Source organism: Typopeltis vanoorti, chromosome 5, assembly GCF_054136105.1.
Source record: "Typopeltis vanoorti isolate ZY-2024b chromosome 5, IOZ_Tvanoo_1.0, whole genome shotgun sequence".
Lineage (NCBI taxonomy): Eukaryota > Metazoa > Arthropoda > Arachnida > Uropygi > Thelyphonidae > Typopeltis > Typopeltis vanoorti.
In genome coordinates, this window is record NC_143553.1 from 129282318 (window position 1) to 129302627 (window position 20310).

The 20310-nt window shown below is 35.4% G+C and overlaps 1 protein-coding gene across 3 annotated transcripts in view; it reads left to right on the forward strand.

The window, feature by feature from the left end:
- Positions 1–20310, forward strand: part of LOC150106811 (nucleoprotein TPR-like) — an 826699-nt gene that overhangs the window by 126277 nt on the left and 680112 nt on the right. For all 3 annotated transcript variants that reach the window (XM_090393327.1, XM_090393328.1, XM_090393329.1), the window contains exons 6-7: positions 8224–8388; positions 18312–18485. In XM_090393327.1, coding sequence (XP_090249453.1) covers positions 8224–8388; positions 18312–18485 — 339 coding nt within the window. The remainder of the gene's footprint in view (positions 1–8223; positions 8389–18311; positions 18486–20310) is intronic.

Sequence of the window (20310 nt, forward strand, 5' to 3'; positions counted from 1 at the left end):
TAACATCATTAAGACAGATCACAAAGGCTAACTTCAAATAAACTTCTACTGCCGAATTGAACTAACGTATCATATAATGTGTGTGTGAGTCCACGGGCCAATTCGACGCGGGAGCTGCACGCAAACAAGCAGCAATAAAATTCAACCCGAATGGTTGAAACTTTGTGTTAGTTGAGCCCGCCATCGCAACGCAGAACTGGTACACAAACACTAATGAGAAGTTATTCCGAAACAATAAACAAGCAAAATACCACCCCATTACAAATGTGTTAAAACTAAGAAATATATAGTGAATGTTATGGCAATTGCAGATATTATGGTATTCGGTTGCAGAGAATTAGCATCCCAACTCAACAATTGTCAACTTGCCTTTGTTCTTTGGGTAGCGCAATCTTTTGTTAATAAGGCACCAATCATATGCATGTCTTCATAGCTGCTCTGTCTCTACTGGCCAACCATTTGTTTCGTCCCCTTCTTTCACTTCTCATTAGTCATTCGTGAAAGGATTGTTCATTATGTATCTCAAGTCTTGTAAATTACTGGTAAATTTTGCTTGAAATAATGGGAAAGAAGATGACACTATTTGAGTAGATTACTATGACGATGCACACAAAGAAACCACTCTTGAGGCAAGAAGTAGCAATAACGAATAGGAGATTCTTGATGAGGCATGCCCATTTTCAGTTTTTTTCTTGAAAACTTCAGTTTCAGAAAATCCCCGCATATATCTCGCACCACGATTTTTTAACTTTAATTTTGAGAAAAAAAGTGTGAGTTATATTTGAGTAAATATATTTAGCTTTGATATTTATCACTCACTCACTATACAAGAATGCTATTATGAAATGTACTTAATTTATTATGTATGATAAATTTTCTAAATGATTTTAAATGAAATTATTATTATTTTCAGGTTTTAAATGCATATCTTTCCTATTTAATTATATTGAAATTGTTGTGATGATTGACATGTAATCATAGTCTCTTTGTTCAGCTGATTGACTTTCTCTTGAATTAATTTTCTTTTGGTGCTATTTCAGTCAGCTTTTAAATGCAGTCCCTTCATTCCGTGATATATATATATATATTTGTATGCATATTGACTCGGTTTAAGAACATGTTTAATAATTTTAATGACTTAAACCACTGAGATAATTAAGAATAAAGTTTAATAAGGACACTACTAGTTTTGTTGGTAAGCCAACTTCATCAGGTGTCAAAATATAAAGGGAAAAAAAAAGACTGACAGAAACATTGAACACTAACAACAACAGAACTATCAAAAACTGTAGTTAAGTTTAAATTGGAGTCCATGCTTCAGTTCTAGCTACATTTATACACATGCGAGTGATCTCGCGAGAATACCAGCACTGAACAGCAGAGCTATGCGAATCTGGCAAATTGTAGCTAAGGTTGCTATTCATGTGGGTAGAATCAAGGGCGATTTCTTTTGACTCCAGGATACGTCTTTCATGTTCATCATAACATTTGTGAATATTAGAAGTTTGATTCCAGTCTATTTGGTGTTGGCAGCCTTCATCAGCATTTACAGAGAACAAGACGTGGCTGGCAAGGGCGCTGGCTAGGATTCTATTATAAGAGGTCTCTTTTGTGCTCTTCAAGACGGAGAAGGATTGATTTAACAGTTTTTCCATAGTAAGGTTTACCACAACTATAAATAATTCTGTATACTCCTGAGAACTGAAGATGGTAATGTTTTTCTTTAGGTTGACTAAGGATAGATCGGAGTTAGGTAAAGTAGAAAAGCAGTTTTGATGTTGAACTGTTTTAAAATCTGGCCAGGTTGGGGGGAGAGGGAACTAATGTAAGGCAAGGAGATGTAAGCTCTGTGGATAGTAGAATCTTCATTAAGTTGTTGATGAGTGAAAAAGAAGTTTCTCAATACATTTTGGAGCAAAACCATTATTAATAAAGGTCCTTTTGAGGAAATTAAGTTCATCTTGAAACTCTTCATCATCTGATAATAAGGATCTGGCCTGATGCGCAGGAGTAGTGGTGAGAGGACGCGTGAAGGTATCTATCTGTATGTGATGTTTTTCTGAAGATTGAAATTTTAATATTATCATTACTCCTGGTTAGCTTTATGTCTAAAAAAGAAAGACAATTGTTAACTTCTATCTCAGAGGTGAATTTGTTGTTGTTATTAAATGTTATTTAGAAAATTCAAGAAAACTTTGAGGTTATCTGGGCCGTGTTCCCATATAAGAAAAACATTGTCAGTATAACAGAGCCAGATTTTAGGTTTCAGTGTGGCCGAAAAAATTGCTTTTTCTTCCAAGTCTTCGAGAAATATGTTTGCTAGCACCAGAGAAAGTGGACTACCCATGGCTAGTCTGGTGTTTTGTTTGCAGATCTTGTCTTCGAATCTGAAGTTGCCTGAGTCAACACAGTGAGTAAGTAAAGTGAAGAATTTCTTTGATAATTTGTTCTTGAGAAGAGTGAGAACATCTTGGATTGGTATGCATTGGTGAAAAGCGAAACTATGTTGAAGCTTGCCATCATGTCTGATTTGTTCAGTTTGAGGTTTTTGATCTTGGAAACAAAGTCAGCTGAATTCTTGATGTAAGAAGAGGATTTACCTGTGAGGTTTTTAAGGAAGAGGCAAGATATTTAGATAAGTTGTATGTGGGTGAGTCGATGCCTTCAACTACGGGTCTTAATTAAGTAGTCTTAAGGGAGTCTCCGTCTTGAAGAGCACAAAAGAGACATCTCTTATAATAGAATCCTAGCCAGCCACGTCTTGTTCTCTGTAAACTCTGATGAAGGCCACCAACACCAAATAGACTGGAATCAAAGAGTACAAAAGAGACATCTCTTATAATAGAATCCTCGCCAGCCACGTCTTGTTCTCTGTAAACTCTGATGAAGGCTGCCAACACCAAATAGACTGGAATCAAACTTCTAATATTCACAAATGTTACGATGAACTTGAAAGATGTATCAAGTTCATCGTAATCAAACGAGTCAAAAGAAATCACCCTCGATTCTACCCACATGAATAGCAACCTTAGCTACAATTTGCCAAATTCGCATTGCTCTGCTGTTCAGTGCTGGTGTTCTAGTGAGATCACTCGCATGCATATAAATGTAGCTAACTGAAGTGCAGACTCCAATTTAAATTTAACTACAGTTTTTGATAGCTCTGTTGTTGGTGTGTAATGTTTCTGTCGGTCTTTTTTGTATACACCTTTGTATTTTGACACCTGATGAAGTTGGCTTACCAACGAAACTAGTAGTGTCATTAACTTTATTCTTAATTATCTTGGTGGGTTAAGTCATTAAAATTATTGAACATATATAATATCATCATCATCAAATTCCTGATATGTACTCTCAGATTGTGTACAGGTTAATAATGATAGCACTACTTGTGATCGTTCCACCATTACTAATGACTTATTTTTAACGGTATTAACATAATCATCATCATCACCAAATTCCTGACATGTACCCTCAAGGGGGTGTGCAGGATATGATAGTACTACATGAAAAAAATTACATCATTACTAACTTCCTATCTACAATTTTCCTCCAAATCAGTCTGTTACTCGTCAAGACTCCAACATTATCAGATCTTATATTTCTATCGTCTAAGGCACTTTTTACTGTATCAATCCACCTATATCTTGGTCTTCCTCTGGTTCGTTTTGCTGCCAACCTAGCAGAGAACACTTGTTTTGCTAATCTTTCTTCACCCATTCTGTTTAAGTGACCATACCACCTGAGATTAGCTCTGCTAACACATTCTGGATGCTGACAATGTCAAGTTCTTTCCTAATATCCTCATTTTTAATATGATATTGCCATTGATGCCATCTGTTCACGCCTCTTTCTCAGGACTCTCATATCTGCGGTCTCTAGTCTTTGGTCAAGTGTTTTACTTCTGACCCAATTCTCAGATCCATAGAGTTAAAAATGGTTTGAACACTGTCTTGTATACAGCTAATTTAGTGTTCCGACTAATTTCTCTCTTATTCCATATGAATTTATTCAATTGACTCTTCCTACCATACCAGCTTTGCTAATTCTGTTGTCTATTTCTATATTTAATTTATCATCTTCAGTAAAAATTGTGCCTAAGCAGCTGAAATGTTTCACTTGTTCCACAGGTTCTCCATTTACAACACAATTGACATTTTCAATGATTCTGCCTATTTTCATTGTCTTTGTCTTTTTATTGCTGACTTTCATATTCAATTTAGTCAGAGAATCTTGCAGACTTGCAGCGGATTTATTTAGAAGTATAACATCGTCTGCATAAAGCAAAGAGCTGTCATTAACATCTTCAATTTTGATATAAGGTTTAATGTCATTTTACTTCATAATGTGATCCATATAAATATTGAATAACAGATGGGATGATGTACATCCCTGTCTCACACCATCTTCCTGTACTTCCTTTAATTCTAACTGCTGACTTACAACTCAAATAAAGACAAAGTATTGCTTGATATAATGCTCCATTGACACCATGTAATTGTAGCGTATTGAATAGCTTCTCTATTGGCACCTTGTCATATGGCTTTTCCAAATCGACAAAACTTAAATACAGATCTCTGTTATATTCCCATGCTTTCTCAACTATTTGTCGTTAAGTGAAGATCTGATCCTGACAGCTTCTATTTGGCCTGAATCCAGCTTGTTCTTCACCAAGCTTTCCTTCCACAATTCTTCTCAACCGTTTCTCAAGTATACTTGCATAGATCTTGCCAGGAACACTCAGTAGGGAAATACCTCTGTAATTCTCACATGCAGTTTTATTTCCCTTTTTATATATGGATACTATGAGAGAGCTTTATCCAATCATCAGGAATTCGTCCCCTCTGTCCAGGCTTTCTGAACTATGGAGTGCAGCCACTGTAAGACTCTTATACTACCGTACTGAAGTACGGTGGTATAAGAGTCTTTTTCTACTTCAAGTATGGATATGTATTCCTGACTGCATGCCTGGTCAGTGTTTTTTACCACTGTGCTGTCGTCACTGCTTGTTTTATTTAGCAGTTTTTCAAAGTAATTACTCCATACTTCAAGGATATCTTTTTCTCCTGTTTTCATGTCACCTTTATCTCTTTCCTCCATTCCTAAGCTTCTTCAACAACCTCCAGAATATTTTCCCACCTTCTTGATATTTATTTTCTATATTCTTGCCAAAGTCCACCCATGACTTTTGTTTAGCTAGTTTTACACAGTGTTTAGCATTCTTGCATTTGTCTCTGTATTCTCTAAGAGCACAAGCTTATTTATTTGACAGGAACTTTTGATATGCTTTCTTCTTTTCCTTCAACTGCCTCTTTAACTTCCTGTGTCCAACAGGGAGTTCTGATTTTTTTATCGTTGCAGACAACCTCACCACATGCCTCTCTGGCAGAATCAATCAGTGTTTTCTTCAGAGTTTGCCACCGAATCTCCAAGGTTTGATTCCTGTTCTCAAACTCTTTCATTTTTTCTTCAATAATCTTTGTGTATTTTCGTCTACAGTTCACATCTTAGAGCTGCTCAACTTTTATTCGCTTTAAAGCTTTCTTACATGTTATTCTTTTCAATATGAAATTCAATTTCATCCTGCTCAAGAGTAAATAGTGATCGCTTCCAATTTCAAATCCTCTGTACAGTCTGGTGTCCTGCACCAGGGAGAAAACATCACTATCAACAATAACAGTCAATGAGATTTTTCTTATTCCTTGCCTCTTCTCTCCATGTGAATTTGTGCACATTTTTATGTTGGAACACGGTGTTAGTCCATGTCCTGAGCAGAAATCTAACAGATATTTGCCATTATTATTAGATTTGCTCTTTTCTCCAAATTTTCCCAAAATGTTTTTGTATGTCTCACAATGATTTCCTACTCTGCTATTTAGATCCCCAACAAGGACCAACTTTTCATTTTTCATTGTGTCAGTTGCTTTTTCTAAAGCCTCAAAAAATTCCTCCACTTCTACCTTAGTAGAACCTTCTGTGGGACTATAGGCACAAATAAGTCTCATTGTCCAGTTCCCCATTCTCATATTTGCCCACATGACTCTACTTGAGACTGACTGCCATTCAAGAAGATTAGCCTCATATTTTGTGTTGAATACTATGGCTTCTCTTTCTTTTGCTTGCTTGTCATTGCCCGAATATAACATTTTGTATTTATTGCTCAGAAAGATCTCACCAGTTTTTGGTCTTTTTTGTTTCAGTCATCCCTGTTATGTCGATCTGGTACTTATCTAATTCCTCAGCTAGCTCCATTTCTTTGCCATTCAGGCTTCTTATGTTGATAGTACCGATCTTTAACTCTGGTGATGTTGAGTTGGGGTTTGTTTTCAGATTTGTTCCAGTAGCTGACTTTTCGCTGTTCGCCCTGGTTCTCTGGCGAAAACAACGGGGGCCTTGTTTAACCGGGCGACGCCCCAGCCGGAATGAAATTTTGTCATGTCGTTCCATCATTTTTTTATTTTGGTTTAATCAATAAGAATACAATTTGGTCGGCTAAATCCCAAATTGCCAGCCCATCCTCGTTTGTTCAGTATCCAAGTAGATACCCAACAGGGTGCACCACGAGAAGGTGATGATTGGACATTATGTCAGAAGCCCTGGTCGGTTCTCCGCATTCCTTTAAAGGCTATGTGGAGGTCTCCTCTCAGTTATACAGCTTTGAATCTTAAGCACCCCGGTATTAACAACACCACACAATTTTATCAAACAGATGTTGATGTATACTATTACCCATTATTGGAAATGTATAAATTAGATAGTAACATGATGATCTAATCTTTTTTAAAGATCAGCATTGATAGCATCAGTTTTAACTGGTAAATGAAACCTCAAGCTATTCTGCAGTATCTAATAAATGCAAACACTGTATTAAGATTCACTAGCCACACAAATAGATATTTATGTATTTGGAAACAAGTAAATATTTAATTAATATTTTTAGATTTATGTTAATTAACAAGTTTGTTTATATTAGGATTAGTCTGATGTTCTCAACTTGGTGGTCTAGTCTGCTGGAAATTTGAGTATTTCATCCTGCCAAAATAGAGACACATCAACTATAACACATGAAACTAACATGCTGTCCTTATAGCTTTAGTTGCTTTGGCTGTAATCCAAAACAACAGTAACAGCAACCTAGTTTTGTGCTTGTAGAAGATCCTTATAAAGTGTCACTGTTTGTACCCTTTTTATGTAGTGACTATGTACACAAGATATTTGTGATAATCCTACATAATTTCATTTATAAGTATTCTTTTTCTTTTGCCGAATTTTAACCTGGTATTAAGATGGAAATATTTTACTCATCTTAAAATCATTATAGTTGTGTCTAACCAAAGGGGGAAAAAAAATTTATTTACCATTAGAATTTTTCATTTTATATGAATAGTAGTCTGCAAACTGTTTCAGATTAATATTAGAAATTTTCCTATCCTATCAGTGGTCCTAACAGGCACTTTAGCACCCAGACCTTTCCAAGTATTCTTGGACTTTGCATCTGTAACTCAAGGATAAGGTGGTTAGCCCTATGCCTTCCTGTGTGTTGTATGTCTGTAGATGCATGTGTCCACATGGCCGGTTTGCCTGTTCTGGGGGACGAAAAACCCAAGTTTCCAGGTGAAAAAATTCCCTACAGAGGTTCATACAGATTTCGGAAGCTACAGAGGTTCATGTTAGAAATGTTGGGATAGAATACTTTTTATCAATCACTCTACTTGTTTTTATTGATCATTTTTTAATAAATAGTTGATCATTTAATAATTTATATTGATGATTCTACATCATTAGAAATTTTTTTAAATTTCCTATTTTTTTAAATATTTCATTTTGTATGTTACTTAGTATTACCTGTTTTTTAGTTTATGAATCTATTTCTCCTGACGATGTGAAGCACAATTTGATTCTATTAAATTCTATTCCATCTAGTAAAAATTATTCTATCCCATCTGTATCTTTCATGTGATAATACTGGAAAAAAACATTTCTAATTAGTCCTCACTCCACAGAAGTCTGCATAGTGATATCAGATTCATATCATTTCGGATTGGTATTAATATTTGCAAAAATATTACTAGATTATGTTTAAACATTTGATTTTGATTCAGTAACTTTATTATGAAGCATAATTTATTTATTTTAAATAAGAAAAATCAAATTAATTTTAGTATATGCAGAAGAGTAAAAGAATACTGTATTGAATCTATCATTCTTTGATTAAAATTTCAGCATCAGTTAAAACGTACAGAACAAGAAAAAGAACTGTTGGCTAAAGAGATGGAATCATTAAATCAGGAAATATCACATAAAAGTCGAGAAATTCTTACTTTGAGAAAAGAGAAGTCAACTTCAGTATTAGAACTTCAGACAGACCTTGAAGAGAAAGTGGAAGAAGTAAGACCCTAGAAATTCAAATAAACAATACATAATAATTAGTTATTACAGCATAAAATTTTGAAATTTGCTTACGTCATTAGCTTTGATAATTTTAGCTCGTAGTTTGATAACTTTGGAAAATTTTATTGATATGCTTGAATTTTAATGAATTCAAGTTTATTTATAATTAGTTAATTTGTGTTATAGTTATAGTGAATTCATACACTTATGAACTATTGAAAAGTCCTGATTGAGGTCTTTTGAGCTAAAAATGGCACTCTCTAGAGTTAGTGTTATTTTTAACTCAATATTTTTTCAGTAAAAGGAGATCAAAAATTAATTATAGTGATTGTATATATTTGGCACAGCAACCATGTGGAGTTTACTCTGATGACAGATGGTGAAAGGTCACCCTGCCTTAGGAGAATGTTTTACTTAATATTTATATCCAATGTTACATTTAAGTAATCATCATCAAATTCCTGCCATGTACCCTCAAGGAGTGTACAGGATATGATAGTACTACATGAAAAAATTTACATCATTACTAACTTCCTATCTACAATTTTCCTTCAAATCAGTCTGTGCCGAAGTAGCTGAAATGTTCCACAGGTTGACTTCCTTACCATACCAGCTTTGCTGATTCTGTTGTTTATTTCTATATTTAATTTACCATCTTCACTAAAAATCATGCCTAAGTAGCTGAAATGTCCCACAGGTTCTCCATTCACAATACAGTTGACATTTTCAATGATTCTGCCTATTTTCATTGTCTTTGTCTTTTTATTGCTGACCTTCATACCATATCTATTACAACAGTTATTCAATTTAGTCAGAGAATCTTGCAGACTTGTAGCGGATTTATTTAGAAGTATAACATCGTCCACATAAAGCAAAGGGCTGACATTAACATCTCCAATTTTGATATCATGTTTAATACCACTTTACTTCATAATGACCATTAGAACAGTACGTGTTAGTATTCATTAATGAAATTAGCATAACGCACATGTCATGACTGATTATATAGTAAATATTTTATTTTCATTTTGTGATTTTGAGTAATTAAAGTGAGGTTCATAAAGAACCGGCCTACCAGCCAGAAACTTGGATGTTTGGGTGCCGTAGGCACCAGGGGGGGGCCCGAGCGTTTTTTAGTGATTATATAATTATAGAAGGATTTCCTTTCTCATTTTGTAAGATTTATGCAAACATACATTTGGTATATAATAATCTTGCCAATAATTTGCTGTTCAAAATCCTGACATTATATCATGTAAATAGAACATTGTATGGAGCATCAGACAATCCATACATAAGATGTAATTCAGCTGTCCAAATTAGAGGTATTGAAAGATGATAAACAAGTGAGCATATTATCTCTCATGTTATTTATCTTCTATGTGAATCACTTTATGAAAAAAGTGGGATAATTAGACCTGGTATTGAAATTGAAAATATTCAACCCATCTTATTACTTTGTGCAGATGGTCATACATTTTAAATCTAGCAGTTACAATTTTTCAGGATTTCTAATATGTGATGTAAAAAATTTGTTCTGAAAAGCTGTTAAAATAGGCAAGAACATCAGCTGCATTTTCAATGTGGAATAAGCAAAATATATTTATGTTTTGGTACAGTTTTTTTGTGGAGATAACAAATTAAATGTGGTAGCTGATAATTGAATAAGCAAAGCTTGTATGGCTGGTTGATAGTTGCATAAATCTGTATGAAGTAGGAGAAATTCGAAATAGCACCACACCAGTGATGTTGAAACCAATTTTACCTTATCGATCTGAGAATTAAGTTGAGTTAAAAATAAAACTTTTAATCAGAGTTCTACTGAGTTCTGATAAAAAATTTCAGGAGTGAGCAGATGTCATCAATGGCAGAATGAAATGAACATATTAGAAATGAACTCGACATTGTTAGTAATCAAGAATTTGTGAGCAGAATTTAAGGTGGTATGTTAACTTCAACAAGGAGAGGAAAGGAATGGAGTTCCTTAGAACAGCATTTCAAAGCCACACTGGCCCACTATTTTTCTGCAAACTACATAGTGGGCCAGTGTGGTTTTCTCAATGGACCTGGAGAATTTATTAGTAACAAACATTTTTTTATTTTAATTTGTAAATCTTCAGAATACAATTTGAAATATGATATATTAAAATCCTATTAATTAAATTTCTTTTACATCATTAATTTATTTTCATTATAATATGCATAATATTTTGTCACATGCTGTATATCTCAACATGTCATGGTATGCTGAGAAATCATATCGTATTATGGTTGTGTATGCTATCCCAACTACTTGATATAGAGTGGGGGTTTTGGAGCAAGTGGGCTATTGAGTTACAGGCTTTGTCCAAGAAGGCTGGTTTGGTTAGGTTAGGTTAGAAACACTGCCATAGAAGACTGAAATGTAACAATTGAAAGTATTGCTGTCCTAACAAATATCAAACGAAAATGAAAGAAAATTGTAAACAAAACATCAATCAAGATAATTGATGTTTTGCTTACATTTATTTTGGTATAGGTAACAATAGTGGCTGCTAATGTACATTTTACTTTTTGCACATTTTTATTTTATCTACTTGGAGGAAGCAAGCTGATCACAGAATCTATAGAACCATTTCCTTCATTTCCATCCTCTCTTTAATAATGGAGACAGTTATCAATATTGAACTTCATTACTTTTGAGACTCACCAGCTAATCAGCAACCACCAGTATCAATTCCACTCTTCTAGATCCAAGGTATGTCTCCTATCCTATATCATTCACATCTGGATATGAGGTTTTGAGAAGCCATTGCTGTTGGTCTTAACTTTTCCAGTGCATTTGATGTCTTGCATCGAGGCCTCCTCAAATTATAATCATTTAGTATACTTTCACTCAGTAACTGGATAGTCAGCTTTATCACTCCCCTCCATGTGAAGCATCTGTTCGTGGTGGAGGGTACCTCCCAGTGATGGTATTAGCTCTTCGTTTTTCCTCTTTTTCTTTGCATTTCATCCTCTATTCTTCACTCTACTTCTCCTGAGTCTTTTTTACTTTACCAGACTGCAATCACTGGAATCCTATTCTTACCTTGCAGTGCAACCCATGGATATCTGGAAAGGAAGGATTCTGGTAGGTTCACACTACTTTGGCCTCTGCTTCAGCAAGATAAGCTTGCTTACGAGGGTCAAGGTGAGTCATTGCTTGCTGGAGAATGGGCATCCATTTGTGGCTCATAGTGGACTCGGAGCTCTGCCATTGAACTAAACTCCTTAGATTGAACATTTCTTACACTCAACAGGTGAATGTCCATTTGGGAAATTGTCACCCTTCTTCATCCAGAGTTAAAGAAACTGCATTTAAGAGATATCCTTATTGAAGCATCTATAGTAGCACAATCAGAAAAATGACTCCATGCATCATCTATCAGGGGAATACTGATTACAGTTACCCTCATGAAACTTTAAACTTTTCTAGAGGCATAATAACTGAGGGATACCTCCTTGATCTTCTCAATGAAGAGACATGTATTGAACTCAAGGACCAAGAAGTGACAGCCATAAGAAGAATCTTGATACACAGGGATGGGCATCTAGTTCCCATGAGAAACATTCTTACCTTCAACAAACCAAAATCACTAACATATGTCAAAGCAGGATATCTCAACTGCCCTGTACAACCCTGTATCCCAAACCCCTTAAAGTGCTTTAAATATCAGAAATATGGTCATTCTTAGTCTTCCTGCTTTGGCTCTGCCATCTGTGCCTGGTGTAGCAGTAAAGAAAATGAGAATAAAAACGAAGAGCAAAACACTAAAATGCGCTAACTGTGAGTGAGCGACCACCCAGCACGCCAAGGATGAAAGCGATACAAAAGTTAAAAGCAGAGTAATATCACATACTAGGAGGCGAAGAGGCAGTATACTGCAACATCTGCTGAACTCTCTTTCGCTGAGAAGATAGCTGTAAAGAGTGTCAGTCGAGACATCGACAAGGATGTCAATCCTGCCATCTTGCACCTACAACATCCGTGAGAGATACGACTTTCTTGCTGTCTCTTTTGAGCAAACAAAAGAAAAATTTTTGAAGTTTATTTTGCTCTTGGTTAGACTATAATAAATTTAGTTTAATCCTTTATCCAAGTGTGAACAAACAAAGTTTGTGCCTGAAAATATCTTCAGGACTGTAGCAAGGTGGTGCAACTCGGAGCAAAGGTTGACCAAGCTCTCATCACTCCTTGTCTCAGTATCTCCCACCATGCAAAGCACATGTCCTTGCGGACATGTATAATGCTATGCATTGAGGGAAGGGGTGACTACCCAGACCGGTTTCTTTTAGTTTAAGTGCGGGAATACCTCTTCTAAAAACTCGTAAACTCCCCCAGATCACCCAATAATGAGCGACCTGCAGGATCAGAAAGTCAGAAACTCAGTTGGCTCTACACCGTGGCTCCCCCACCACTGGGCAGAGCCGTTCATTTGCTCATCTGGAAGGGTAACAGCAACAGCCGTGCTTCAGTTAACTTCACAGGCTACAGCATTGCCATTCATTATCCCCAATCAGGCCCTGGGTGACAGCAACAGCCGCACCTCAGTTAAAACTTCACAGGCTACAGCATTGCCATTCATCACCCAAGCTTCCAACCGGTTTTGACCTTTATTGAGGTCTTGTCAGTGGGAAGCAGACCCAGAAGTGGTGATACTAAGGCAGAAGCAATGGAGAGGTCATATTTACCTATATGAGTTGCCAAACCGGTGTACCACCTTATCATTAAATTACACCAGATTTAGAGAAAGATGTTGAAAGTTTATTTTGCACTTGGTTAGACTATAATAAATTTAGTTTAACCCTTTATTCAAGTGTGAGCAAACAAAGTTTGTGCATGAAAATATCTTCAGGCACAAACTTTGTTTGCGCACACTTGGATAAAGGATTAAACAAAATTTATTATAAAGAGAAAAATTGTTATGAATTCACTCCTGAAGATATGCCAAAAATGGTCCCACTACATAAAAATCCTCTTATTAAAAAAAATAATGGAATGTGCAGCACAGAGGATCAGAGATATGCTTCTAAAGACCCTTTATTAGATTGGTCCATAAATACCTCTGCTCGCCCTCAGGAACATAAAACAATTAATATACCAAGTGCCCTAGAGGAAGTAGAATTTGATGACATATTGGGTATTTTTCCAGAAGACGAAAAATAATGGATGCTGGCTATCTACAATTTTCAAAAAATAAAAAAATTCAAGTCTAATGAAAACAGAACTGTTCATCATAGGAATACAGATAATAACACCAAAACGAAATAATGGAAACATTCCTACAATGGAATGGTTGTGGATAACATCAAGGCTGTCTTGCAGAAATATAAATCAATATGCTTCTGCCTGCAGGAAACATATCTGAAGCTGAGTATATACAGCTCTCTGTAATGTTATCATCACTTGTAAGGGATGGACCTGCCCATGGAGGAGTTTCCATCCTAGTGGGTGACCATACCACTTTCTAGCAAATCCATTTTATTGGATTCTGGCTGTTGAGATGTGCATAAAATGTATTCAGTGTGTCTGGGCCATGAGATCAAATGGCAAACAAGTCATCAACATAGCACAGCCAGATCATCGGTTTGAGTTCAATTTACTGAAAGCCACTTCAGAGTTACCTAGAAACATCAGTCTTTCCCTTAGGTCGTTTCATCCTCTAATCCCTAGGTTATATGGACTCCCTAAGATCCATAAATTAAACTCTCATCTTAGATCTATCATTGAAGGCATAAACTCCCCTACTTACAACCTCTCAAAATACCTCACATCCTTTTTAAAAAAAACCTTTGTGGTACTTCCTTTTCTCATGTAAAAAATTCAGCTGATTTTGTCTCAAAAATTAAAGACATCAAACTCAACACATCAGATTTAAATGGCAAGTTTCGATATTGTTTCCCCTCTTCACGAATATCCCTACTCAAGAAGTTCTATACCTTCTCCAGAGGAAACTATCCAAGAAATTTTTCTCTTTACTTTCTCACTGTGTAAACTCAGGATACTTCAAACATGATAACAAGATTTATAAACAAAACTCAGGTTTAGCTATGGGCAGCCCGCTCTCTCTCCGATTCTTGCTGACATATTTCTTTAAGTTTTGAAGAAAAAGCTATTAATTCCTCACCTCTTAAACCTAAAGTTTGGTATCGTATCCAGTATCCAGGAGTCTATAAAATTTTGTGTGATTGTGGCAAGCCATATTACGGCCAAACTGCTAAATCCATCCTTTTACGCATGGAGGAACATCAAAGAGACATTTCTTACAACAGAACCAGAGCCAACGCTCTCTCTAGCCATGTTCTCTTCTCCGTCAATGCAGATGATTGCCGCCAATACATCGTTGATTGGCAAAAAACCTGTAATATCAATGTGTGTTATGATGAACTGGAAAGAAGAATAATTGAATCTAAAGCAATATCACTTGATTCGTCTCATATTAATAACAGCCTTAGCTATAATATTTCTGATGCGCACGTTGCCACTGTCCAATACTGGTGCACTAATACCAGCTCACGCACGTAGTCAACTTCAGTTGGAACTCTAGCACGCATTCCTTTTAAATGTACTTGTTTTATACTAGATCTGTTAATGTATTTTTTTCATGTGTCTGTTATTTTTATTTTACTCCTTGCCAATGATACCTGAAGAAGTTGTATTTCAACGAAACTAGTTGTATCTTAACAATAAATTTGTCATTCTCGGTATAAAGTCATTTAATTTCCTTTTATTTATATATATATATATATATATATATATATATATATATTAGGGTTACCAAGTAATTTTATAAGCTTGGTTATTTAACTCCTAATCCCAAGTATGCAAACAATTAAGTTTGCGCTTGAAACATAGTTCAAGTCTAAAGATGGTACAACACCAGGGCAACTCATTGTAAAGGTGGGTAGAGCTCTGATCACTATTCTTAGTATTTTCCCATAATGTAAAGCACATCTCACTAAAATATGTATACTGCAATACATTATGGTTGAGGTCACTACCCAGACCGGTTTCAACCTTTTTTTGAGGTCTCCTCAGTGAGTAGCTAGACCCTAAATACCAAGGTTTTAGTAATACAGAGCCTTATCAACTTTATCTATAGAAGTTGCTGCAAGGTGTTTTTATTTTTAATAAGAATCTCAGGAGGAGATATAGGTGTAATTAATTTTTTAACTTGGGGATACATAATGTATTGCAGTATATATCTTTTAGTGAGATGTGCTTTACATTATGGGAAAATACTAAGAATAGTGATCAGAACTTTACCCACCTTTACAATGAATTGCCCTGGTGTTGTACCATCTTTAGACCTGAACTATGTTTCAGGTGCAAACTTAATTGTTTGCATACTTGGAATTAGGAGCTAAATAACCAAGGTTATAAATTTACTTGGTAACCCTAATATACAGTATCCCCAAGTTAAAAAATTAATTACACACACATACACACACATATATATCCCATGGAATTTTGGCAGAAATCCTTGAACAGTCTGTTAGTTTCCCACTAGCTGACAAAAATCATCTGCCACCTAACTTCCACAAACATCATGAATTTTGAACTGTCTGATTGGAAAGAGGGTATGCATTAAGCCAACCAAGTCACCAATCTCCTGCCACCCACATACCAATGTAGCAACTTGTTTAATTTATTCTAATATAACTAGAGCCTCCATACCTTAGTCAGTATAGACAAAAAGCCCTTTGGTTGGAAAGACCTGGGTTTGATTCCCGTGTATGATGTGAGGAACCTTTATCTGGTCTCTTTCAACTAAAGGTGGATTAGTTGGTCTCATATGGAGGGAGAGGATTTTTTCTCTTGGAAACTGGTTTTTCATTTGTCAGAACAGGCAAACTGGCCAGTAGAACGCACGCAGTTTACAGACAAGAATACTTAGGGGCATAGGGGTAAGTAACCACCTTATCCTCGTATTGCGGTTAGGAAATCCATCGATACTTGGAAGTGGGTGCTTAAGTGCCTGTTAGAGCAACTGATGGATGAATGATAACTACTAATTATATGAAGAGCCAAAGGCTTCAATTCGGCAACATAACTTATTTATATATCTATATAAAGGGATATATATTTATACTTATTTATATCAAGGGATATATTTATATATATCCCTTTAACTTAAAGAATGATAACTAGTTATTGGGTGTGCCCAAATACTCTTGATACTGATGATAACCTCAAATTCTGAGCATTACCTTGTTTACTTTTGTTCTTAAGGGATGTCTTATGTGCAATAAACCCTTCTATTGAAATTCAGGAGAGTTCTCTCAGCTGCCATGACAGATTCCTAGGAAAAAAACTAGAATAGTTATTACAATGATTAGTTTGCTATAATGAATTTTGTTATGAAGATACTTACTTACTGTCCTCTTCTCTCGGGGACAGGTTGAGTCTTCCGTGTTTCCACAACAACCTCCAGGAGTCTTTGTTTTTTGCGTGGCTAGCGAGCTATCTATAGGTTTGTAATCCAGCATTAACCTTTATTGATGTTATCAATTTAGTTGGTCTTCCTTTTTTTCTTCTTTTTTCTTCTAATCTTGCATACAGAGCAAGGTTTGGTAGCCTTTTTTTTTTGGTGGCATTCTCTTGACATGTCCAGACCATTAAAGTTATCTTCTTTTGATCTTTTCTGTTAATGAGTCTGTATAGTTTAGATCTTGTCTTACAGTTTCATTTGTTTTCTTTTCTGTCCATTTCGTTTCATTTATTTTTCTGAGACATTTCATCTCTAAAGCCTCCAGTTTTTGTATCTGCCTTCTTGAGTGCCTAAGTTTCTGAAGCATATAGCACAGTGGGTATTATAATTTAGAGGTTTGGAAATTTTATTATTTTTCCTGATTTTACCTGGCTCATTAAATGATGACCATGCAGTTGATATTCATGTTTAATAGTGGTCATGGTATCTAAGTGTTCTGATATTACTGTTCCTAAAAGTTGAATTGTTTTATCTGTTCAATTGTTGATCCATTCAAGGAGAAGTTTACTTTTTTTAAAAAATTTTTTCAATTACCTAGATTTTTGTTTTGTCCATATTTATGGTCATGCTGTATTCTTTAGTAATATTGTTTAGTTTGGTTATTAGGTTCACCATTTTTTCTTTTATATCTGCTATCATTACGATGTGATCTGCGTATTTTATGTTGTTAAGGTTATAATCATTTAGGTTGACCCCTTTTTCTCCTTCTAAGGCTTGGAAGGAGAACTTTCTTCTGTAATATTTTTCTAAGAAGTCTAGGGTATCTTCATCGATTTGTTTGTTTTAATATTCTTAATAAAGTCACTCTATTTATTGAGTCGAATGCCTGTTTAAAATCTCTAAAACATTAATAGATACTTTTGTTATGTTCCTAGTATAAACAGTAATAGATATTTTTGTTATGTTCCCAGTCTAATTCTGCTAGTCTTTGTATTAGGAAGATCTGTTCCAATGTGAAGCGATTCTTTCTGAAGCCTGATTATTACTAAGAATGATCTTATATGTGCTCTTTATTCTGTTCTGTAATACTCTTGTAAATATTTTGTAAGCATGGCTGAGTAATGTGATTGGACTAATTTTTACAATTTTTCTTATTACCTTGTAAATTGGTATGATAATTCCTGTTTTAATGATTTTATTGAAAAGTATGTTAAGGAATTTTAAAGTTGTTTGCTTTCCTTCTTTCCAGTTTTGATGGAATTTGGTCTGTCCCTGGTTGAGATTTTATTTACTTTAGAGCATTATCCACTTCAGATGGAAGGATCATTTAGACATCATAGCCTGAGTTAGTGTTATTTATTATTGATAGAATTATTGGAAATCTTTGGTCTTTCTATTGGTCAGTTTGAATTTATAAAATTTTATTGTCATAAGCCAATTTTCATTAAAAATTTATTTTTTTTTTAGCTCCATTCTGCCCAGAGTCAGGTTAGTGATTTAAAAAAGAAAAATGAAGAGAAGGACCGAAGAATTGAAGCTCTTGCAGAGAGATTGCGAGAAATGAATGAAACCCATACCCATACAGAAGAACAGTTTAATCTTGAACTAAGAGCACAGATAAAACTAGTTGATTTGTTTAAGGTGAGTTATTTTGAAACTTTTTGACTTAACTAGTTGTTCCATTTCATTTATTCAGTGTGCACACACAGTGCACATGGTCCAGGAAAAGTAATGTTTATAGTGCGTTGCATTAGCGTATGTTGAAACTAAAAACAAGAATCATGTTTAGCATTCTTACTTTACTAAATTAATTTGTTGAGACAGACTAATTCCTTCTCTCCCAATTCCCCTCAACAGCATTGAAACATCGTTGCAATGCTCTATGGTGAAATTGTCCCATCCATAGCTATAAACATACTTTGGTATCTAGCAGTTTTATTAGTCAGCTGTGATTCATAAACAGATGGCTTTGGCTGTCTGTTAGGAATCTTTTATCACCAAGTTTTTCTTATATGTGAGGTATGCTAAAGTAAGATTTTAAAATTATAATAACATTAAAACTACATTGGGTTAAAGCTGTATAACTGAGAGGAGACCTCCACATAGCCTTTAAAGGAATGCGGAGAACCGACCAGGGCTTCTGACCTAATGTCCAATCCTCATCTTCTCGTGGTGCACCCTGTTGGGTATCTACTTGGAACTGAACGGACGAGGATGGGCTGGCAATTTGGGATTTAGCCGACCAAATTGTATTCTTATTGGTTAAACCAAAATAAAAAATGATGGTACAACATGACAAAATTTCATGCCGGCTGGGGTGTCGCCCAGTTAAACAAGGCCCCCGTTGTTTTCGCCAGGGAACCAGGGCGAACAGCGAAAAGTCAGCTGCCTGGAACAAATCTGAAAATAAACCCCAACTCAACATCACCAGAGTTAAAGATCGGTACTATCAACGTAAGAAGCCTGAATGGCAAAGAAATGGAGCTAGCTGAGGAATTAGATAAGTACCAGATCGACATAATAGGGGTGACTGAAACAAAAAAGACCAAAACTGGCGAGATCTTTCTGAGCAATAAATACAAAATGTTATATTCAGGCAATGACAATCAAGGAAAAGAAGGAGTAGCCATAGTATTCAACACAAAATACGAGGCTAATCTTCTTGAATGGCAGTCAGTCTCAAGTAGAGTAATGTGGGCAAATATGAGAATGGGGAACTGGACAATGAGACTTATTTGTGCCTATGGTCCCACAGAAGGTTCTACTAAGGTAGAAGTGGAGGAATTTTTTGAGGCTTTAGAAAAAGCAACTGACACAATGAAAAATGAAAAGTTGGTCCTTGTTGGGGATCTAAATAGCAGAGTAGGAAATGATTGTGAGACATACAAACATATTTTGGGAAAATTTGGAGAAAAGAGCAAAGCTAATAATAATGGCAAATATCTGTTGGATTTCTGCTCAGGACATGGACTGGTTATTACTAACACCATGTTCCAACATAAAAATGTGCACAAATTCACATGGAGAGAAGAGGCTAGGAATAAGAAAAGTCTCATTGACTATGTTATTGTTGATAGTGATGTTTTCTCCCTGGTGCAGGACACCAGAGTGTACAGAGGATTTGAAATTGGAAGTGATCACTATTTAGTCTTGAGCAGGATAAAATTGAATTTCATATTGAAAAGAATAACATGTAAGAAAGTTTTAAAGCGAATAAAAGTTGAGCAACTCTCAGATGTGAGCTGTAGACTAAAATACAGAAACATGATTGAAGAAAAAATGAAAGAGTTTGAGAACAGGAATCAAACCTTGGAGATTCAGTGGCAAACTCTGAAGAAAACATTGATTGATTCTGCCAGAGAGGCATGTGGTGAGGTTGTCTGTAAGGATAAAAAAATCAGAACTCCATGGTGGACACAGGAAGTTAAAGAGGCAGTGAAGGAAAAGAAGAAAGCATATCAAAAGA